This window comes from Chrysemys picta, unplaced genomic scaffold (assembly GCF_011386835.1).
Source record: "Chrysemys picta bellii isolate R12L10 unplaced genomic scaffold, ASM1138683v2 scaf1, whole genome shotgun sequence".
Classification (NCBI taxonomy): Eukaryota; Metazoa; Chordata; order Testudines; family Emydidae; genus Chrysemys; species Chrysemys picta.
Window position 1 is genome coordinate 2,960,365 of NW_027052708.1, and position 24,534 is coordinate 2,984,898.

At 46.3% G+C, this 24,534-nt stretch overlaps 1 protein-coding gene across 1 annotated transcript in view; it reads right to left on the reverse strand.

Annotated features, from left to right (window-relative positions):
- Positions 1-23,371, reverse strand: part of LOC112061359 (scavenger receptor cysteine-rich type 1 protein M130-like) — a 737,202-nt gene extending 713,831 nt beyond the window's left edge. Inside the window, exons 1-2 of the mRNA XM_065578753.1 lie at positions 23,216-23,371; positions 22,657-22,971 (exon numbers count right to left, since the gene is read on the reverse strand). Of these exons, the coding sequence (XP_065434825.1) occupies positions 22,657-22,971; positions 23,216-23,333 (433 nt within the window). The 5' untranslated portion in view covers positions 23,334-23,371. The remainder of the gene's footprint in view (positions 1-22,656; positions 22,972-23,215) is intronic.
- Positions 23,372-24,534: the final 1,163 nt, after the last annotated feature.

A 24,534-nucleotide genomic window follows, 5' to 3' on the forward strand; every position in this document is an offset into this window, starting at 1 on the left:
CTGTCCCCGGTGTAATACGGCAGCTTCGTCACTGAGTCATCTGAATAGGAGACTGGAGAGACAAGAATCAGAAATTAATCACTGTGAGAACAGCAGTTCTGTGGGACTGGGAACACATCTGGGGCCAGGAGCAGGATTTCCAGTCTCAGACTATTCCTTCTTCTATAGGAGATGGTGGCTCACAGTGACTCTGAGTGGTGAGAAGCTGACACAGACTCCCCAGGAGAAATCTCCATGTTACTGTGGTAAATGTGACAGAGGGGATGCTACAATATGACCTGAAATATACTGGGGTGAGTGAAGGGCACGTCTCTGGCTGCTGGTCCAGGGAAGTTCCACAATGATCCTGGCCTCCTCAGCCACAGAGGGGACTCCTCCTTCTTAAGGGTAAATACCCACCTCCCACATGAATCAATCGATCAGCTCTCCGTGGTGTTTACAGTTTAGGCCAAGACAGACCCAGAGTAGAATCTGTGATTTCCTCTAACCATCTTAGCAGTGGTGCTGGGAGATGCCCTGAGCATGTTCCCAGAGCCTCACCACAGCACAGCCCTTGGGCAGGCTGTTCTCATCAGACGTTGAGACAAAATTGCACATAGGATAACAGGGCCATGACTCAAAGTCATGAGGCTCTCCTAGGCTGATCTCTCTGCTCTGCAGGGCCAGCACACAACATTTTGGCACCTGAGGCAGGGAGCTCAAATTACGCCCCCATACTCCATCGCTTGGGCCAAAACTTTGAAAGGTCTCAATTCTGCCTTCTTCCTGTTCTACTCCTCTCATGGTACTGCTCTGCTACCTACCCCAATAAAGAACTAACAACTTAAAATGCCTTGTTCAAAAATTTTAAGTAACACTTAACTTTCAAACGCCTAAACAGCAAATGTAACTTTTCTTGGCTGCATAGTAAACACTGGCATTTTTATCTGTTTGAATAATCAAAGTGGTGCTTTCTGTGCCTTCTTTGTTTCAAAGATATGAACTGCTTCCTGCTGAAGGTCCACAGTCTGGACCAGCTCATGCTCTACTGAGATGGTTGCAAGGTCGACCAGCCTCTCCTGTTTCATCGTGGAGCGTAGGTGTTTTTTTATTAACTTCAGCTTGGAGAAGTTGCGTTCTCCACTGGCAACTGTTACAGGAAGTGTTAAAAGTATGCGCAGAGCAACAAAAGCATTTGGAAAGAGGGTGGTCATCTTATTTGTTCACATATATTCCAGAACAGCCTTTGGAGTTGATCCTGCTGAAATGTATCATGAAAGGGCTTTCAGTTCATCACCTAAATCACTCGCATCAATATTGCGCATATCATCATGTGTCAACACTGTCTCTAGTGCCCTGCATTGCTGGTGTAGGTCTTCTTCAGGTATAGTGAGGAGTTTTGGAATATCATACAACATCCCGAATATACTGCTCTGTTCCTTGAGCTGCATGAAACATTCTTCAACTGACTGTATTGCACAATCTAGCACCTGGTTAAAAAATTTAACTTTGGGGTCTCTTATAGGATTATCCCGTGCCTCGTAATCAAAATGTCTTCTTCTTCGGTGACTCTTGTATTCTTGAATGGGAGGGAAAATAATTTCAGTGTGAAGTTCCTCTGCCAACTTCTGTGCACTCTTCAGAACGTTTTGAAATCCCTCATCTGACCGGTAAGACTGTAGGTATGACTTTGCTTTGTCCAATTGTTCCATTGCTCCAGATATATCAAGGTCAACACCTTGGAGTTTCTTGCTTACAACATTTATTTCAAACAGTATGTCATGCCACAACACTAAGCCACACAGAAATTTGAAGTTATGTATGTTTCTGGTGATTCCATTTCCCTCTGCCACTGTTTTCCCACGTTCCTGTCATAGCATTATCCTCCATCAGGGCAACGATGGCATCATCTATCTTCCCAATTTGGTGTTTGATAGGCTTTATCACCTCCACTCAACTTTCCCATCATGTGGCACTCAGTGATTTCAGTGTCAGAGAGGATGTTCCCAGATGTTGCTTCAAACTTTGCCATTGATGAGTTGATGCAGAGAAAAATACATAGATGCTTTGAATTACATTAAAAAAATCAGCAGCCTCACTATAACCTGATGAGAAGTGGGCTGTAGTCCACGAAAGCTTATGCTCTAATAAATTTGTTAGTCTCTAAGGTGCCACAAGTACTCCTGTTCTTCTTTTTGCGGATACAGACTGACACGGCTGCTACTCTGAAACCTATAACCTGATGCTGCATCACTGACCACCAAGTTCAATGAATGAGAACTGAATGGGACAAAAAGAGCTCGAGGGTTTAACTCTCGGATCCATGTCTGCACTCCTCTGTTCTTTCCTCTCATGTTGGCACCATTATCGTAGCCCTGACCTCTCATGTCAGTTATCGCAATTCCTGTATCTTCCAGCTTTTTAAGAAGCACATTTGTCATACCAGCTCCTGTAGTATCATCAATGTCAATATGTTCTATAAAATGCTCTCTAACAGTCACCATTGCAGGGACATTTTCACTAGGTTCTGTTGTTGTTACAAGACGCACCATTAGAGTCATTTGTTTCATATGGCTGATGTCAGGTGTGCAGTCCAGAATAACAGAGTAATATCTTGTTGACTTCAGATGTGCCACAATCTTATGTTTGACTTTTGTTGCCAGTAACTGTATGATCTCATTTTGAATTGTTTTTCCAAGGTAGTGGTGTGTGTACATTTCCTAGGCGGTGACTCTTCTTAGATGTTCCTGCAGTACAGCATCAAATTCAGCTCCACAATTTTAAGGAAGTTTCCATTGTTTAGCATATACAACTGATCTGAAGTGCCACGCGATGCTAGGTTTTGGGTAGCAAGCATTCTCACAATGGCAATGAGCCTTTTCAGAACATTTTGCCAGTAAGGAGACTCTGAATGCAATCTTGCCTTGATGCTGATCACCTATGGTGGCCTTTAACCTTAGTCTCATCTCAAGCTCTTTCCACCTATGGAATGCTCTCTGGTGATTTGCTGCCTTCTCATGGCATGCCAGATTTCTAGCCAGATTTTTCCAGTCCTTTGTTCCTGTAGAACCCAATGTAGCTGGAACATTAGACTGGAAGAGTCTGCAACAAAAACAGTATGCAACATTCTGGGTTTTTGAGTACATAAGCCACGGCCTCTCCACTTTGTCACCATTGGGGATTTCACGTCAGTAATGTGTTGGATGATAACTTTTATCTTCATTGTCTTTGGGGAACATGAAGTTTTTCACTTGCTGTGGCTCATGCAGTACAAGGAAGTCCCTCAGGCTACTGCTCAAGTGGGTGCACAATCCTGGATGATCTAGACTTAAGGAACTAAACTCAGCAGCAGCTGTTTCTTGTGCCTCCACCTCTTCTCTGATCTACACTTTTCTTCAGGAATGTGCATGGTTACATCCATTTGAGATGGCGATATGGATGCTGCAGTAGCTGCCAGGTCACCTGCACTCTGGCTAAGTGGAAGATCCAGCATCTTCTCACCACTCACATCCTCACTGGGAACGGAAGGCTCACCGTGAACATTTGTGTCTGTGTATCTCAGGAGAGCTCCTTCCTGCTTAGATAGAAAAACTTCCATTGCTTTCTTTCTTTTTCTGAATGGTGCCCCAGAGGGGCGTTTTCTTCTTTCACTCATGACTGCTGTTCTGTGCCAGCTATAGTGGCTCTTAATATGCAATTGAAGGGTACAAATAAGCAGGCTGGTAGCAGGGCCGGAGTAACGGAAGATATCAGCATCTTAAGGACCTAACTGGTTCCTACTACGTCAGTTGACTGCCTGTTCTCCTCAAGTGGTTCAGGGAAGCAGCAGGAAACAGGAAGCTCCCTGAGAAGCTGGTGTTAATCACTCTAGGCTCCTGGGGGTGCTAGAGAGGTACATAAGAGGCTCCTCCTCCTCCTCTCTCTCTCTGCAGCTCCTGCTGCTTTCTGTTATTCCCTCTCACCTTTTCTCTTGCCTGCCTGTTATGTCTCTTGTGCCCTCCTTCCTCCAGCACATCACTTCACCATCTCTGTGCATCTAGAGCAGAGAGAATACATATGCACCAGCAGCAGATGCAATTTTCTACATGTAAGCAGAGTCAGGATAAGCTCTACCCTGACATCTGGTGGTAAATTATGGTGAGGGTTGAAAAGAACTTCAGGGGCTGACCTTGTTTGCATAGGCACACCTACCCGCCTAGCCTGGAACAACAACAACTGAAAGTGGTTACTTTGGCTGGTGTGGGATCCCCAGTTTCTCTGTTATTGGGGCAGGAAGAATAAAGTGTTGTTACCCTGATAGGTGAATCAAGGCCAGTGGAACTGTTGTATGACAGAGAGACTCACCAGTAATTAAGTAGCACTTGCTAGACAAGGGGCATGGATCACAAAACCCAGTGACTGGAGAAACAATGGGGACAAGTATTTGTACCTGATGGTATGGGTGCCCTTTAAGGGCTCAAAATACCAATTGCACTATCTCCTTTCTAAACTGTTGAATGTCAGAAATAATTTTGATTCCATTAGGAGTCTAGTTATAGACTGCTGAACTGAATTCACTTTAGGCCAATGGTGCACCAGCACTGGGGCTCCCCTGCTATGAGCTGAAATCACAAAAGTGCTAAAGTTATTAAGAGCTGAGATCACTAAGTGCTGTGTTAAATAGTGGGGGAGCCTAAAGCTATACTGCTAAGCAGCTGGCGGAGCAAGTTTGTGGCAACGGCTGGAGGAGCAGCAAGTGGCGTGAAGCCTTGCGGGGAGGGAAGGAATGGTGAGTGGAGGTGTTTGTGGGATGGCTGGAGCGGCTCACAGGTCGGTGAGCGGAGCGGAGCAGCTCGTAGAGCAGAGCAGTTTGTGGGATGGCAGGAAGTGGACTGGCTTGTGGTGAAGGCTGCGGTGGAACCCCACGGAGAGATGGCCAGCCGGCCTCGGATCACGTAAGGTGCCCCTTAACACTCTGCGTGCCCCCCTTTTACTCTGTGGCTGCACTGACCAGGGACAGAGACTTTGGGGGTTGTTGGACTTTTGGGACTTTGGGTGGTTGCTGGACCCAAGAGACTTTGGGGGTGTTGGACTTTGGGGACTCTGGGTGATTTTTGGGTTGCTGGATTCAAGAACCAAAAGGAAAGGACACAGCCCAATTTTCTGGGGTGGATCTTTTGTGTTATGAATCCTGTTTGTGGTGTTTTTCCAATTTAATGCTGATGTCGTTTACCTCTTGTTATTAAACTTTTTCTGCTACACTCAGACTCCGTGCTTGCGAGAGGGGAAGTATTGCCTCTTAGAGGCACCCAGGGGGTGGTATATAATTGTCCCAGGTCACTGGGTGGGGGCTCGAGCCCGTTTTGCATTGTGTTATTGAAACAAAACCCCTAGATTCAGACCCGGCCCTTGTTGCTGCCAACTTAGATGGGCAAAAGGGTTACATACACTCTGGGTCCTAGTGGCGCCCCCCATAATCTGGCACCTGAGGCGGCCGCCTGAGTTCACCTCATGGTAAGGCCAGCCCTGCTGCTCCGGGGGCAGGAGGGAGCTGACCCAGCAGACCAGTGGCTGGGGTGGGAGGGGGGCACAGAACATCCCCTGCTCCGATGCTCCGGAGCAGTTTTCAAATAATAGTTTAGCCTGGCCCCAGACAGCCGCTTTCCTCACCACTTACTGGTTACACTCCAAGGCTGCAGGACGGGCAGAGTGACATTCACTGTGCCTAGAATAGGGACACTCAGTGTAAGGTGGGAAAGAAACTCACCTCCCTCAGTCTACATGAGTAACTGCTGGTCTCACCACATACCCAGCTCCACAGCTACAGCTTGGCAAAACAAACAAACAAACAAAACAGATGGTTTGGTTCTCTGGCCATTGGGGGAAAAAAGCAAAATAACTCCAAGATTGTTTTGAGTTGAGCCAAAAATGACTGTTTTGGGGAATTTTTGGCAAATGAAAAAGTAAAAAAAAAGTTTAATGTTGAATGAATCCATTTGGTGTTTTTTTGGACATTAGTTAATTTTTGTTTGTTTGTTTTTATAGCTAAAATTAAAGGAAATTTCTAATGGAAAAATACTATCAAATTGAAAAAACAAAATGTTTTCTTTATAAAGTGTTGAAATGAAATGAGTTGTTCGGTGTGTATTTGGAACAACTGGGTGAAATTGACAGGAATTTGTGAAATGTTTCAGTGTCTCTGAATCTGTATTTTTCACCAAAACATTTTGCAATGAAGACTTTGTGCCCAGCTCCAATGACAAGCTCACAGGCTGAAGCTGCAGTGATTGAACTCTGGGTCAGGGGCTCAGATGGAAAAGGCATTAGATAGCTGCTCCCTGTTAAGAGTGAGACCCACAGACCTGAGCGACTGAACATCTCCTGCTTCTCTCTCATCAGGTTATAATCAATCTCCTCGTACACGGCCTCAGAGAAGGGATCCAAGGGTCTTCTGGAACCTGAAAACAAAGGGCAGGGTTTGCACAGGGTTATTGAAACCAGAGATGGGAAACACTATGGGATCATCCGGCCCCTCCCCCTGGGCCCAGTTTGAGCCTAAATCCTACAGCACATTCCCACTGCTGGAATTTAAATGAGCCAGGGGACAGGGTTTCTTTCCACAACAGCCCTTTAATGATGGTTCCCAGGGCTAGTTTGCTGTCTGGAAGCTTCCTCACATTCATCTTAAATGTTCCCTTTTTAATCTCATCCCATTATTCCTGGTTATTCCCCTTTGGAGCAGTTTAAATAATTCTTCCCCCACGCTGGTGTTTATCTGCAAAATGGTGATAACATCTTTTTTTTTTAATTGAGTTTAAGGCCAGAAGAGACCATTAGATCATCTAGTCTGACCTCCTGTATAGCACAGGCCACTGCATTTCACCCAGATACCCGTAGGTTTGAGTTCAAAGATTCACTTAGACTAAAGCACCTCAGCAGAATAAGCTCTTGTGTGCCACAGGCAGAAAGCAGGGGCGATTAAGGTACCACCAATGCCCAAGATCCCTGCAATGGCAGGGAACTGACTAGGTGAGAGATGACTAGATAATCCTGGCAGGTGATCCATGCTCCATGGTTTAGAGGAAGATGAAAATCACCCAAGGTCCCTTTTTGACAATCTGAACTCGTGGAAAATTCCTTCCTGATCCCAAATCTGACAATCGGTTTGAACCTGAGCATGTGGACTGGTCCATCCCATCCAGTGTCACATATCCCTCTGTAGCTAATGTGTGATGCTTCAGAAGAGGGCAAGAAACAAACAAAAAAAAGCAAAACAAAACACAAATGTGGGGGCTTCCCAGAATTCTTTCCTGACCCCTGCAGGTGACTGGCTGAAGCCCTGAACCATGAGGTCTGATTATAGTCATTGTCTTTGTCATAACTATAAAGGGAAGGGTAACAGCTGTCCTGTGTACAGTACTATAAAATCCCTCCTGGCCAGAGACTCCAAAATCCTTTTCCCTGTAAAGGGTTAAGAAGCTCAGGTAACCTGGCTGGCATCTGACCCAAAGGACCAATAAGGGGACAAGATACTTTCAAATCTTGGGGGGGGGAAGGCTTTTGTTTGTGCTTTTTGTTTGGGAGTTCGTTCGCTCTTGGGACTGAGAGGGACCAGACATCAATCCAGGTTCTCCACATCTTTCTAAACAAGTCTCTCCTATTTCAAACTTGTAAGTAAATAGCCAGGCAAGGCGTCTTAGTTTTACTTTGTTTTCTCAACTTGTAAATGTACCTTTACTAGAGTGTTTATCTTTGTTTGCTGTACTTTGAACCTAAGACTAGAGGGGAGTCCTCTGAGCTCTTTAAGTTTGATTACCCTGTAAGGTTAATTTCCATACTGATTTTACGGAGATGATTTTTACCTTTTTCTTTAATTAAAAGCCTTCTTTTTAAGAACCTGATTGATTTTTCCTTGTTTTTAGATCCAAGGGGGTTGGATCTGTATTCACCAGGAGTTGGTGGGAGAAAGAAGGGGGGGATGGTTAATTTCTCCTTGTTTTAAGATCCAAGGGGTTTGGATCTGTATTCACCAGGGAATTGGTGAAAGGTTTCTCAAGGCTTCCCAGGGAAGGGAATTAGCCTTGAGATGGTGACAGCGGACCAGAGCTAAGCTGGTAGTTAAGCTTAGAAGTCTTCATGCATGCCCCCACATTTTGTACCCTAAAGTTCAAAGTGGGGATACAGCCTTAACAGTCTTACTGCAAAGTTGTGAATGTTACGCGTATGTTGATGGCAATCCCGTTCTCTACCTTCTTTCCAAGGAGCTGGTAGCTAATGTTTGTACAGTGTTTTAGAGAAGTAAAAACCCCTACAAGTGCCAGTTTTGAGTACAATACAGTATAATGCTCCTTTCCCACACTTCTCCTTCCTCAGATTGTCTTTTCTATTGGATCACTCTCTTCACAACTATTTACCACCACTTGATTTTTATACACTTTTTTTATGACAATATTTCCAATTTCTCTAGGTTCCTTTTCCATGATGTCTCTCCTCATGATATTCAGAACCCCTCCCTGTGATTTATGTTCTACTGCATTTGGGAGGGTTACCACAGCTCCTTCAGGAAGAAAAAACAGTGTGGGTGGGGGATGGGGGACGTGATTAAGGTGAATCATGGAGATTGTATCAACTCCTGAAAAGTAACAGCCTTCAGGGTGGTTTACACAGACTGGTTCAAACTGGATTACCAGAGACCAAGAGACAAAGAAAGACTTCTGGTATGAAAGGCTGAGTTTAAACAGACTCAGGGCTTTCATTTTGATTCAGCAAATGGGCAGGACCTTCTGTCCACGGGGATCCCAACACTGAATCATTGGACAGACGGTCGTCTAACAGGCTGCTGAGAGAGAGCTGGCTGGTAACTTGTGACTGCTGGCAAATCACTGCTCATAGCCCTTGGAGAGAAAGCACATCATGGGGGCTGGCCTGTGGGCAGGCTGGTTTGCTAGGGGTATCACAGTGGAAGGCAGCGGGCTGTGCAGAATTAAAAACACCTGGCCACAAGGAGGTGGGACAGGAGGTTCCCACCCAGAGACAGGTGATGGCTGGAGACCTGAGTAGGCACTCCTGGAGTGGATTATTGGAGGGTGGGGGGGATACAGATGCAGCTTCTCTGAAACTGTAAAGGTCCCTAGCTAGTATCATCTCCAGATTTCATGACTGGACTGTTCAATTGCCAAACAGTTAATAAAATAGTAAATGAGAGAGGCATTACCAGGCACCCCCGTCCACCCCACCCAGCCCGGTATCACCCCTCACCCTGACACCCTGCAGCGCCCCTGCTATTGCAGAGGCATTTCACACAGTGACACTAATCAGCACCCACCTCTGCGCTGTGCCCTGGCACTTTGCACCTGTGCCCCCAGGATGATTAAGACCAGGCAGAGCAGGGCCCCCAGGATAATGCAGATGATCAGGGGCACCGTGACTCTCCCACTGTCAGTCAGAGGGCGGCGTGGGGGAGCTGGATGGAAATGAACAGACAAAAGGGAGAGATTATCCTGTGAGAGTCAGAGGGCCCCACGGAGCTCCCCAGTCACTCATTGCACGGCCCAGGACTGCAGGGTAACGGGCTGGGACACAGTTTGTGCACCATGGGGGCAGCTCACAGGCTGCTGTTTAAATCACAGACTCTACCCTGTCAGCTGGAGCCAGCTAGGGTGACCAGACAGCAAATGTGAAAAATCAGGACGGGGGAGCAGGGTAATAGGAGCCTATATAAGAAAAAGACCCAAAAATCAGAACTGTCCCTATAAAATCAGGACATCTGGTCACCCTAGAGCCAGCAGATAAAAATCCTCCTGCTCAGCAGGGCCTGCAGCTCCCACCCAGGTGTCCTTCCCCCTCAGATATCACAGGCCATGGAAAGGAGCTCCTTCCCTCAGGCTGCAGCTTGCAGCTCCTCCCTCTGTGACCCAGCCCCAGGGAAATTTAACCCTTGATGGGAGGAAGGAGATGCTTTACCTGGGGTATTTGGAGAATCTGTCCTCTCTGTCAGACCTGCAAAGGGAAAGGGAGGAGAGTTGGAGCCTGGAGCGAGTGGAAGGTGACGTGTCTGTTCCCGGGGGGAACCTCTCCACTGAGAGTCCCTGGTTGTCTCCAGCTGTCACCTCCACAAACTCCCTCACAGCAGCACAGGGCCTGTTTGTTAGTGATTTAGGGCCCAAGTCCCTTGTGCTCTGTGCAGGAATGAGGACTCTAGTAACAAACCAGCACACTGGGGCCAGTGATGGATGCAGGGGTTATGTGGGCTGATGCCTGAGCCAATCTGACCCCACAAAGTTTCCACCCCACAGCATCCATGATTCTCCTGCACACAGGAGATGGGAGGGCCTGGTCTGGGACCAAAGGGATAGGGGGGTGGGCTGATCCATCCATGTCCCTGAAAATTACAGCATGTAGCAGAAACATCTCCTGTCACTCACCTGCGCAATTCACAGCAGCATCTTCCTTATGACCACAGTTGCTCTCACCCCAGGGCTTGGCAGGACAGTCCCAGAGAGATGACTCTGTCCCTCTGCAATTCAACGTCTCCACCCAGATGGGACCAGTCCCCTCACCGAATGCAGCCTTGCCCGGGGCAGATACAGCAGATCCACAGCCCAGTTGTTTACACACAACGTTAGCATCCGCCATGTCCCAGGAGTCATCACAAACTGTTCCCCAGGAGCCACGGTACCAAACCTCCACTCTCCCCGAGCATTCGTCCTCTCTTCCCACAACACGTAACTTCTCCCTGTCTGGAAATGCAGAAACCTCACATGTTACTGGGACAGCTGGGAATGTCCTTAGGGACCAAGAGTGAGACAGTGAGAAGCAGAGATACCTGTGCAACTTGTAGAGTTCGGGCACTCGGTGAACAGGTTCTGAGTTGGTTTTGCTTTTTTTCCTATGGAGAGAAACAGCTGAGGTGAATGCACTGGGTTGTGTGTGTGATGTAGGAGTAGAATTTATCTGTATTTTTAACCCCTAATTTCAGCACTGTATGAACTGAAATGTGAACTCTAGGTCATTTAATACCAAATTAATTTGCTATCAGTTGTTACTGAGAAACAGGCTGACATGCACCCAATCTTGTGGGGGATTCCAGTCTTGACCCAAACTGCACAGCCTGGGCCCATCTCTGATTGTTCATCCCAAAAGGATTAATAACCACAGAGCTGCCTAATGATCATCTATAAGGAGAAGCTTTTCTTCGCTCTCACACTACCTAATCGCACTGTGTAACACTGGTCTCTTTTATAAATAATTGATTAACTTCCATGTTTGTTGTTAATCAGACAAATGCTTATACCTATAAAAGACTGTGAAAATATGTTTGTATCTTGTGTTAAGAATTTACATCTGTCTACACTGAGATGTGAACAACAACAAGTTCTATCCTAATCCTTCAATTTATTGAACATATCGCGTACATGTGTGTGTGTATGTGCACATGCTGGTAGTTTCAGAATTACCAGTGCAAGAAATATGGGTCTCTTCTGCTCGGTTATCACAGGACTTTGGATTCCAATGGTCTGATGGGCACTGCCAGAGGGAGCGGTGCTGCTCACTGCATGCAACGTGGTCCAGCCATGTGGGACCCTTTCCATATTCAGAGCCTCCTGAAATATATCCTCCGTCTCCACAGTTCAGCTGTTTGCAGACAATTGCTGCAGTGACTCCAGACATCTGATTGGAACAAACACTGCCCCACGTCCCATTGTAGAAAACCTCCAGCCGCCCAGCACAGTCACTGTCGCTCACCAGCCTCAGATCTGTGAATTCTAGAAGCAAATGCACAAAAAGGGAATTTAAATCATTTGATTCTGAAATGAACTGGGGTGTGAAGAGTGAAACCCAGCGATTGCTAACAATCCTGTGCATTGTTCTGCAGGAGTAACTGCTAGAGAACCACTCCAAGAATTAGAGACTCTTTTAGAGACCACAGGCCCCTTAGACATACAGTGGGCATCTCTGGAAGGCCACCATTTACCAGCAGCTACATACAGATTGTAATAGATTAAGGCCAGGAGGGATTGGGACATTGGCAGGCCAGATGCCAGCTCTTGCCCAGGCTGCAGGCCTTAACTGAGAATTTATAATCTCGTAGCTGGAGACCAAACCAGGTCACCTGTTTGTTAGTTTTGCCCAGTACAGGTATTAGTCTTGTAAGAATGTAGTTTGTGCTTAAACTCTATGAAATGGTGGTTAGTTGCTGCAGGCATTAATCTCACTTGTAATGTATGTGGTCCATGCTACAAGAAAATATGTAAGTTTTGCTTTATAAGTTTGAAAATGCTTGCTCTGAACTTGTGAACTCAGGCACGGGAATGATCCCCCCATCCATCCCCACGAACTATCAAAACCAGATGGGCCATCAAGGATCATCACAATATAAAGGATTGGTTAATGGCCTTATCACACCCAGGGAGCAGTACATGCAGAAGGCCTCGTCCCATCGCTTTGAAGACTGGAAGAGAGAAATAAAAATAGTAGATGTGAAGATGTTTAATCTTTTTGGCTGTTTGAACTATGACAAGGCTAGAGACACCAAACTGAAGACAGAGACCCCAAGGATTACCCCTGGGTCAGCGCTGAAGGACATTTGGAATTGGCAAATCACTACAACTCTGTCACTCCTAGGATGTAAATGGTAACTCATTTGTGTGTAGATGTTCGTTTGCTTTAACTTGTAAATAACTCTTTTATTTCTTTTTTCCTGGTTAATAAACCTGTATATAGTTTATTACAGGATTGGCTACAGGCATTGTCTTTAGTGTAAGATCTAGGGTACCAGCTGGTCTGGGGTAAGTGTCTTGTCTCTTGCAACCTGAATGCAGTGTGATTTGTGGTGTAAATGATCAATTATAACTGTCATAACTATAAAGGGAAGGGTAACAGCCCTCCTGTGTACAATAATGTGTAATCCCTCCTGGCCAGAGACTCCAAAGTCCTTTTGCCTGTAAAGGGTTAAGAAGCTCAGGTAACCTGTCTGACACCTGACCCAAAGGACCAATAAGGGGACAAGATACTTTCAAATCTTGGTGGGGGGAAGGCTTTTGTTTTTGCTCTTTGCTTTTGGTGGGTGTTCGCTCTTGGGACTAAGAGGGACCAGACATCAATCCATGATCTCCAAATCTTTCTGAACAAGTCTCTTGTATTTCAAACTTGTAAGTACAGACAGGCAAGGCGTGTTAGTTTTATCTTTGTTTTCTCAACTTGTAAATGTACCTTTTACTAGAGTGTTTATCTCTGTTTGCTGTAGGTTTGAACTTAAGGCTAGAGGGGGTTCCTCTGGGCTCTTTGAATCTGATTACCCTCTAAAGTCATTTTCCATCCTGATTTTACAGAGATGATTTTTACCTTTTTTCTTTAATTAAAAGCCTTCTTTTTAAGAACCTGATTGATTTTTCCTTGTGTTAAGATCCAAGGGGTTTGGTTCGGTGTTCACCAGGGAATTGGTGGAAGAGTCTCCCAAGGCTACCCAGGGAGGGAAAGATTTTTTGGGGGAAGACAGAGTTTCCCAAATAACTCATCAATCATTTGGGTGGTGGCAGCAAAAGCAGATCTAAGCTGGTAATTAAGCTTAGAAGTTTTCATGCAGGCCCCCACATCTGTACCCTAAAGTTCAGAGTGGGGAAGGAACCTTGACAATAACTAAGTCCAGTTTGTCCGGGTGACAAGATTGACTGGAGAGTCTAAGGGGACTGTCTGTGACTCCATGGTAAGATAGATATAGTGATCCAGGACTAAGTTTCCTCTAAGCTGCGCGGTCATGTGTCCGCGCAGCAGGCTATCAAGGGCCGCATAGACACTTAGCCACAGGGGCCTGGATTGGAGAGGCACCTCTTCCCCAGCCCTGGAGTTCCTGCGGCCGGGGACTGGTGCCTCTCCCCTGGCCCCAGCCCTGGATCTGCCATGGCCGGGGAGAGGCATCTCTCTCCTGGCCCTGGAGCTGCCGCATCGGGGAAAGAGGTACCTCTAGGGGCTGCTAACAGGGAGTTTCGCAAGGGAGTTCGGAAGGGGAGTGGGAAGGGGGCAAGGTTCACTTGCTGTTCTTTAAAACCTGTAAACTAAACTACATTCAAAACTTCTTGATTTAAACAAAACCCTTTCATTATCTAGATAGCTGCAGGAGACAATGCAGGCAGAAGCCCAGCAGCAGAGTGGGGGCTATCCAGTTTATTGCACTGACTGCAGCATGTATGATTACCTGCCCTGTGGGTGGGTGGCGTATGTGTGCATTCGGTGCAAGGAGCTCCTGGCCCTCAGAGACCACGTATGGACTTTGGAGGCCAGGGTGGCGGAACTGGAGGAGCTAAGGGAGGCAGAGGGGTGTTGATGAGGCTTTCCGGGACACTGTAGAATTGTCCCACCTCCAGTCAGACAGCACCTGCGCTGTTGAGGAGGATGAAAGGCCCAGGGAAGCAGGGCAATCAACGGGAGCAGAGGGAAATCTTCCCATAGTTGGGACCCTCCTTCCAGATGGTGTTAGGGTATCCTCTCGCACTGAGGATACCTCTCCGGGGGAGGGAACTCCAGTCACTAGGAAAAGGCAGGTGTTAGTAATGGGAGATTCAATCATTAGAAACATCGATAGCTGGGTTTGTGATGACCGGGAGAACTGTATTGTGACTTGCCTGCCTGGTGCGAAGGTTGCGGATCTCTCGAGGCATCTGGATAGACTTATGTGTAGTGCTTTGGAGGCGCCGGTGGTCGTGGTACATGTAGGTACCAATGACATAGGGAAGGGTAGGAGAGACATCCTGGAGGCCAAATTTAGGCTGCTAGGGAAGAGACTGAAATCCAGGACCTCTATGGTGGCATTCTCAGAAATGCTCCCAGTTCCACACACAGGGCCAGGTAGGCAGGCAGAACTTCAGAGTCTCAATAACTGGATGAGACGATGGTGTGGAGAGGAGGGGTTTACATTCATTAGAAACTGGGGAAACTTTTGGAATGGGGGGAGCCTATACAGGAGAGATGGGCTCCACCTAAACCAAAGTGGAACCAGACTGCTGGCACTTAACATTAAAAAGGTTGCAGAGCAGTTTTTATACTAGGAGATGGGGGAAGCCGTCTGCTGCAGAGGAGCACGTGGATCGGACAGAGACTTCTCTTAGAAGAGAGTCTATTCTCTAGGTTATAGTCAGGAGCAGAGGATGGAAGAGGATAATGTAAGGGCCAGCTCAGATGAGAAACATTCATGTAAAGAATTGAACACATCAGAAAAAGGCAGACAAATAAACAGTGACAAGTTTTTAAAGTGCTTGTACACAAATGCTAGAAGTCTAAATAATAAGATGGGTGAACTAGAGTGCCTAGTGATAAAGGAGGATATTGATATAATAGGCATCACAGAAACCTGGTGGACTGAGGACAATCAATGGGACACAATCATTCCGGGGTACAAAATATATTGGAAGGATAGAACAGGTCATGCGGGGGGAAGGGGAGGGCAGCAGTGGCACTATATGTGAAAGAAAATGTAGAATCAAATGAAGTAAAAATCTTAAGTGAATCCACATGTTCCATAGAATCTCTATGGATAGTAATGTCATGCTCTAATAAGTGTAAAACATTCGGGATCTATTATCGACCACCTGACCAGGACAGTGCTAGTGATGATGAAATGCTAAGGGAAATTAGAGAGGGTATCAAAATTAAGAACTCAATAATAGTCAGGGATTTCAATTCTCACCATCTGCCCTGAGGTGGGCACTCAGAGCCGTGAGCCACTCCAGACAGCGTGACAGGGATCATGAGATCAAACAGTCTGACCTTCTGTAAAACAGCTGCATAGAGCCTAATAACTTGAGTTTGACTTAAGCATTTCTTCCAGAAAGGTATCCGGTCTAGACAGGAAGACTTCAAGAGATGCAGAATGCCCCATTTCCCTGGTAGTTTGTTCTGATGGTTAATCACCCTCCCTGTTAAAAACCTGGGCCTTATTTCTGATGTGAATTTGTCTTGTTTCAGCTTCCAGCCATCGACTCTTGTTCTGCCTTCCTCCATTAGATTAAAGAGCCCTTTAGTAAGTGTATGTTCTCCTTGTGACGGAACTTATGCACTGTAATCAAGTTACCTCTTGATCGTTTTGATAAGCTAAACAGATTCAGCATCTTAAATCTCTCAACGTAAGGCTTTTATTCAAGCCCTCAGATCACTTTTGTGGCTCTTCTCTGCTCCCTCTCCAATTTTTGTGGACATAGAACTGGACACAGTATTCCAGTATCTGTCTCACCAGTGCCATACACAAGAGTAAAAATTAGTCCCGATTCCTACTCACTACTCCCCTGTTTATACATCCAAGGTTTGCATTAGCCCGTTTTGCCACACACGGCACTGGGAACTCATGTTCAGTTATTTCTACACTAGGACCCTACATCCTTTTCAGTCACTGCTTTCCATGATACTGTCTCCTTCAGATACCTGAGATGCAGCATTCTAACATTAGGGAAATCTTGCAATATCTCCAATATCTCTGGGTGGGAGCTGAGGACTTTCTAATGGTGACCCTGGTAGGTAGTTACTCAAGGGAAAGGGAGGCAGAGACAGTCAGGGAAAGTATCATTCTCAGTGACCTCCTTAAACATCTGCCCGCTCCATTAAATCCCCTGGCAACATGGCTCACAAGAGCATTCACAGAACAGACCTGAGCAGAGAACTCCCGCGTCCTCTTTGTGTCTGCAGTTGTGCTGGCCCCAGCCTCTGGAAGGACACACCCAGATATCGGATTCATTCCCAGAACAGTTCACATCATCCAGCCAGATCTGCCCTGATCCTTGCCCATAATGAGCAGACACGGTTGCATTGATGGCATGTCCGCATCCCAGTTGTTTGCAAATGACATTGGAGTCTGACAGATCCCAGGAATCATCACAGACTGTCCCCCAGCTGCCATTGTAATAAATCTCCACTCTCCCGGCACAGCGACCTGCCCCGTTCACCAGTCTGATCCGCCTGCTTCCTGCAGGGATAGATCCCAGCTGTTAATATGTATTTTCCCACTGAACAGAAAATGTTTGTGATATTGGGAAATGAATCACCTGAACAAACGACACCGACGTCCTCAGCAATTCCTGCCTGGGCTGTCTCAGATGTGGAGAAGTCACAGAGAGTCAGATGAGTCTCATTTCCTGCACACTGGACACTTCTCAGCCCCACGGGGCCTGTTCCTCGCTCAGACTTAGGGGGGTTATAAGCTTTCTCCGCGACTCCGCACTGGAGCTGCCTGCACACCACGCTGGCATCGTTCATGTCCCACTGGTCATCCAGCACTCTGCTCCACACACCACGGAGGGAAATCTCAACTCTCCCATCGCACCAGCTCTCTCCATTCAGCAATCTGAGTGATTCAGAGCGACCTGGGCTCAGGAGAGATGAGAAACACGCTGAATAACATTCCCTGTTATACACTAGAAATAATACAGAGTGTGCATGAAATTATGGACTGTCTCTTAATAAGAAGGTATAAGCCAGTGATCAGAGTGCGTCACAGTGTTAAAGGGAACAACCTCTGTCAGATGACACTTATTCTTTTGAATCGATACGTGGAAGGTCCTATAAGGATTGTAAAACTCTGAGCTTGACAGCGGGGCTTGCTAGCAGACCCTGTAAATGAGTGAGTGAGGGAATTCCTGCAGATTACCGATTGGGAAAATAGTCTCTGTGTGTGCTGGTGGAATGGCTGCTGAGGTTTGTAGTCACTTTATCCAGTCTTAAATGCCTGGAAACCAGTGAAAGGTGTCTGCACAAGCGCTTAGGAGGTGGGTCGTGCATGATTTAAGCAAGTTTGCCTTGAGGGAGTTTGACCAATGGAAGAACAGGGTTCATGGTGAGGGACAAGTTATTGTTGGTAAATTCCCTTAGTTCCCTCTGATCTTTGCTCAGTAGGTGGCAACTTTCTTGGTTCACCTGGCTCCAGTGCAGGAGCTCCTAGTGTTAGATAGTTCCTGGCACTGGTGGTTCTGACTGGAGCTGTCCCCTGAAGTGTGGTGTCATCTCTGAGCCCAATGTGAGATACCAGCTGATCAATTCACACCACACTAAGCAGGTTGTATGTAGGGCGGGGAAGGGGACGTTCTTTGTTGGTGAATATTGTGACTCCCTTGGGATGTGAATGTCAGTCTTTGCGTGTGTCAAGGCTGCTTCCCCACTCTGAACTTTAGGGTACAAATGTGGGGGCCTGCATGAAAACTTCTAAGCTTAACTACCAGCTTAGATCTGGTCCGCTGCCACCACTCCGAAAGCTAATTCCCTTCCCTGGGTAGCCTTGAGAGACTCTTCACCAATTCCTTGGTGAATACAGATCCAAACCCCTTGGATCTTAAAACAAGGAGAAATTAACCATTCCCACTCCTCCCTTCCACCAACTCCTGGTGGATCAAGATCCAACCCCCTTGGATCTAAAAACAAGGAAAATCAATCAGGTTCTTAAAAAGAAGGCTTTTAATTAAAGAAAAGGTAAAAATCATCTCTGTAAAATCAGGATGGAAAATAACTCTACAGGGTAATCAAACTTAAAGAGCCCAGAGGACCCCCCTCTAGCCTTAGGTTCAAAGTTATAGCAAACAGAGGTAAACACCCTAGTAAAAGGTACATTTACAAGTTGAGAAAACAAAGATAAACTAACACGCCTTGCCTGGCTGTTTACTTGTTCAGAAAGATTTGGAGAACCTGGATTGATGTCTGGTCCCTCTCAGTCCCAAGAGCGAACAACTTCCCAAACAAAGAGCACAAACAAAAGCCTCCCCCCCTCCCCCAAGATTTGAAAGTATCTTGTCCCCTTATTGGTCCTTTGGGTCAGGTGTCAGCCAGGTTACCTGAGCTTCTTAACCCTTTCCAGGTAAAAGGATTTTGGAGTCTCTGTCCAGGAGGGATTTTATAATACTGTACACAGGAGAGCTGTTACCCTTCCCTTTATAGTTATGACAGTGTGTGTCTCAGAAACAGTGAGTCCTACAGAAAGGTGGTAAGTTAGGAATTACTCACCAAGTTCAGACCTAGGTGAAGCCAGGAGAGACTGACAATGTTAAAAGACAACAGCAGAGTCAGAGCAGGGCACACCCACTGGCTGTGTCAGGTACAGTATATACTTGTATGGCAATCTGACGGGAGCAGTGTGTGTGCACTGGGTCCAAACAGCTCAAGGATCTTGGTAGCCAAATAACATTTCAAGGCTAAGAGTGAAATCCTGGCCCCACTGAAGGCAATGGTAAAACCTCCATTGACTTCAACGGACCCAGGAGTTCGTCCTAAGACTGGAGCAGGAGAATGCCTGTATGCAGCTAGTGTAGTGCAGGGGTGTAGCCACAGGTGGTCCATGGCCCACCCAGTTAGCATCCCGGCTCACCCAAATCAGGGCTGGAGCCCACCGAATCCACAGTCTTAGACTCCCAAATCTGGCTCGGTGTCCGTTAGCCTGGACGCGTCTCTCTCCTGCCGGTGCCGTGTGCTGCTTCCCTGGTCTCTGGCCCCAGTGCTAGCCCTGTGGGGGGTGTGCCTTGTGGGGGCAGGTCTGGGTGGGGCTAGTGTTGGGGCCGGAGACTGGGGCAGCAGCTCCTGGCGCTGGCAGGAAAGGGACGTGGCTGGGCTGACGGACACTGAGCCAGGGTCGGGAAGGGTGGTTGGAGCTCGAGCCCCAGTGGGACCCCCCTTCACCAAAAGGGCGCGCCTAGATGACGAGATGTCCTGACTTTATAGGGACAGTCCTGAAATTCGGGGCTTTTTCTTTTATAGGCACCTATTACCTCCCACCACCTGTCCAATATTTCACATTTGCTATCTGGTTACCCTAGGCACACCCCACAGCCTGTGTGCCCTGAGCAGCCTCAGCTTTGGGTGTCGACTGGAAGGGGTGTAGGGATGCAAGCTCGCCGTCTCTTCTGCCCCCTCCCCAGGGCACCGGATCCCTCCTGCACCTCTCCCTTTGCCCCTCCCATCACTGCCCACCCCCCAAAAGCCGGGCCCACCCAGGTTTCCTGTCCTAGCTATGCCACTAGTGTAGTGTGAGGGTAGAGAGTAGATTTGGGGCTTTCCGAGGAGGCTCATGGATATAACTGGGTACCACAGCCCCTCAGGAAGGCCAGATGGGATCATGGCAGATGGAGCTCGTACGGGAGGGACCAGCTGTTTTTCCTTAGAAGGGATTCTCCTTCCAGCAACTGTAGGGAGAAATCAGCATCTTCATATGCTGAGGAGTTCCCTCTGAGAACCAGGGTATGGGCTGGGTAGGTAGTTAGCAGAGGCAGGGCAGGGCTGCAGGGAATTCAGTTAGGAATGCAGGAAGCAGCATCTGTGAGAAGCCGGAGAACTGGGAGGTGAATTGCCCCCATGGTACAAAGGTATCAGCTGTAAAGAGGAGAGTAGATGTCTGTTGTGAGTGCTGGGCAGGACCCTATAGGCTTAGTCATGGTGTGTAATGGCACCAGTGACACTAGCCTCTGTGGGAGACAGTCCTGGAAGCTACGTATATATTATTAGGGAGAAGGTTGAAATCCGGGGTTTCTGCCTCATTGACTTTAGAAACTGGAAGGCCTGTAGAGAATGAGCAGGGGAGCGCAGGAAGAACTAGGATGATCTTGTTAAGAGCAGTGACCGTCATTCATTAGAGCTCAGTTCTGTTCCTGCCTCTGCCACAGATTTCACAGGTGATGCTGAGCAGGTCTCTAAGCCCATTTTTATGGGGTCTGATTTGCAGAAGCACTGAGCACTCACAACTGCCGCTAGGGTCAGGACAAGATGTGGCTGCTCAGCTCTTCTGCAGTCAGGCAGTGTGGGCGGGTGGAACGAGTCAAAATCAAAACACTCTGTTTTATCCTGTCTCTGTTGCTGACTCACTGGGTGGCCTTGGGCAAGTCACTTTGCTTTTCTCTCTCAATTTCACCAGCTGTAAAATGGAGCTAATCATAATACTTACCACCTGCTTCCCTGGCGTTTGGTGAGGGTTTATTAATGTCTGGACAATACGTTGAACACATAACACTTTACAGAAATGGTGAGTACTCTGAAGAATCAGGCCCCAAGGGTCTCAGGTTGGTGCCTAATCACTCCAAATAAGTATCGAGTTTGGAAGTTTGGCTTTAATCATTGTATGTAAAATTTTCAAAGGCAGCTAAATGATGTAGGAGCCTAAGTGCCATTTTCAGAAGTGACTTAGGCAGCAAGAGGGAGAAGTCTGCATGGTTCTTGGGCTCCTACGTTACTGGAGAAAATGGAATTTAAGTCCCTAAGTCACTTAGGCACTTTTGAAAATGTTATTCTTGGGCTTCTACATGCCTAAGTCACTTTTGAAAGCGGCATCAAAGAGTCAGCTATCTCCCAGGGTGTTATGAAGACGAATTCATTAATGCTTGCGGTGCACTATGATACTACGCTGACGAGCATCACAAAGAAATTAATAATTCTTTATTCGGTGCGGTGTTTGTATGGTACGTATAGTGAGTATGGCCCTGGGTCACAGGTTGAATGGTGAGGATAAAAAGAAATATTCTACAGCTCCCTCATCCCCTGATCACCATCCTCCCCGTGCACTGAAAGAGACAGGAGCTGGTGGGATGGAGGGGAATAATAGGAAATGTACATGCAATTAGACTGTGTCATAATGGATATGCACAAGAGAGGGCAGGGGGGGCTCAATTAACATTGCATGGGTAACTTTAACTCTGATATTTCCTAATTCTTGTGCATTTGGCTTTGACTAATAACACTGTTTAATTTTGTAATGTTTTTTTGTAAGGTAAATATTGGTGCTGGTCAACAACCCAACATTTTTCCTGTTAAGTATGATAATGCAGTATTTCAACTTTTAAACACATCCAAGAGACTGGGATGTGGAAATGGAATGAGAATTTTTGTTTAGATTCTAACTAAAATGTTGATTCATTTTAACTTTTTGAAAATGAAAAATTCAATTTTCCTTTTCATATTTGGGTTTACAAGTTTTCCCCCTTTCTCCCCGTTTCTATTTTTTCATCTTTTCTTCCACTGTAAAAAGTTAGAAAAAAATTAAAAAGTGTAAGAAAGCAGGGGGGAAATCTTTTTGATTTTTTTTTCAACTGGAAAGGTGTGAAAAAAGTTAGAAAACACCAAAGTGAGATAAAGTGTTACTTTCTCTGTGGCATGCTACCAAAAATATCCTCAGGAACTCAAATGAGAGAAGGGGAATGTTTATTTTCAGTAGTTTATAATTCAGCCAAACCTGGAAGGGATTTCCCTGCATTAGGGGCAGGCACCTCCTTGACCCCAGCATTACTCCTTCCCAAATTGCAAAGGCCTACTGCAAACAATGAAGGCATAAAATCTTCTCAAGAAGGTGTTGAGAGTATTTTATAATAGAAAGTGTGAAGCAACCTCCATATTGGGAATTGCTACTAGCTCCCCCTCTAATTACTATAGCAGTGATTTGGAGAAGGATGAGGACAGTAAATTGGTGACATTTATGAAACCCAAAGGACAAAGTGCTGCTCTTGCTCCACTGCTCTGTGGAAGGACAGAGTTGCTGATGTTTTTACTGGAGAATCCAGGGCATTCCCGGGTCATCACTATTCTTTTTGTGATAATATTTACTTTAAATTTATTTTAATACATTTATTATTATTATATAGGCTTTAGGATCTAGCTCTCCCTCCCCTTGCTGTGTCCTGAGGTTCCCCTGCTCTGGGGCCAGTGTCACACACTGAGGGGCAGGTGTCCTTAATCCAGCATTACACTTACCTGAGCAAACCACACTGGCATCATTGTCATGGGAGCACTGAGAGGCCCCCAGGGCAGTAACAGGGCAATACCCCAAATGGGGTTCAGTCCCTTTACAGTGAAATGTGTCTGTCCAGACAGAGCCAGTTCCCCTCCCGAAATACCCTCCTCCTGGGGCTGATACAGCAAATCCACAGTCGAGCTGATGACAGAGAACGTTGGCATCTGGTAAATCCCAGTGTGAGTCACAGAGTGTTCCCCAGGTACCACGAACCTGGATCTCCACCCTCCCTGCGCACTCTGAGCTGCCATTCATGAGCCGGAGCCCTGTGTGCCCTGGGGAGAAGAGAGAAGGGGTTTAGAGAGGGAGCCTTAGAGCTATTTTATACCAAATAATTAAAGAAAGGAAAGTCAGGGGGGATTTGATCCCATTCCAGTTATCTTGGATCTTTTGCATTTTATGAGAAGCTGGTGCCATCCTATTACCCTAGCTCTCTACACAGTGAAATCAGTATATTGCATCACCCTAATCTAAAATTCACATCACTGGGATTTTAAAGATTTGGCACTGAATTCTTACCTGAGCATATGGCTCCAGCATCATTTGCGTGTGAGCATGTCTGACTGATGTTCAATGTCCTGGGACAGTACGCATGGTGGGACTCATTTCCCGCACACTGGAACGCTTCAGTCCACATTGGTCCATGTCCTTCTCCAAAGAGAGCTCCTCCTGGGATAGACAGAGCTGTTCCACATTGTAGTTCATTACAGATAACATTGGCAGCTTTGAGATCAAAGTGGGCATCACAGACTGTGGTCCATGTTTCCCCATCTCTTATTTCGACACGTCCGGAACAGGCACTATGCCCTCCAACCAGCCAGGGATTAATGTGTCCTAGAAATTCAATGAAGGCAGGAATTTACAAAGGGGCCTCAGGGAGTTAGATGCTTGATGGCTATAAAATATTGGCTGAATGCCAATCATGGTTCAGTGGCAACGTGCAGGCAGCAATTAGAAATAAAAAAGCAATATATAACAAATGGAAAACAGTAGTATTACATAACAATCAATATACATTAGATGTTATGATGTGTAGAAAATTGATAAGGGAAGCTAATTATATTAGAGAAAAAAGCATGGCTTGCCATGCTAAGGAGACTGACATGGCATTTTTTAAGTATACTGGGAACAAATAAAAAATACTAACAGTGGTGGTGTTCCACTGCAAATCAAGATGGTAAAATTGTGACAATGATGCAGAAAAGGCAGAATAACATTTCAATAAACATTTCTGATTTTGGATAGAAATAGGATGTATCATATTATGGGAAAAGGATGAACTACTCTTCAGTCCATTGGTAACTCAGGAGGAAGTTAAACAGCCTTTACTATTTTTATATCAGCAGGCTTGAATAGCTGATAAAACCATAGAATAAAATAAATGTAGGGTTGGAAGGAACCTCAAGAGGTCATCTAGTCCATCTCCTCATACCAAAGGAGGTTTAAGTATACCTAGGCCCAGGGCCGGCTTTAGGAAGTGCGGGCCCAATTCAAACATTTTCGGCGGGGCCCTGGCAGGGATGACTAAAAAAAAAAAAAAACCCTTTCATTTCTTCCATGTATTATTTACTTTCCATAACTATATAAATAATAAAATTATATATTATGTATATTGCGTCATATATGCTGTTGATCGGTTATTAATGAGCTCAGTTTCAAATGTGTGGGTCCCTGCCACTCTCTAGGAGTGTGCTAGGGTGACCAGATGTTCCGATTTTATAGGGACAGTCCCAATTTTGGGGTCTTTTTCTTATATAGGATCCTATTACCCCCCACCCCCTGTCCCAATTTTTCACACTTGCTGTCTGGTCACCCTATTGTGCACATGTGTGGGTCCC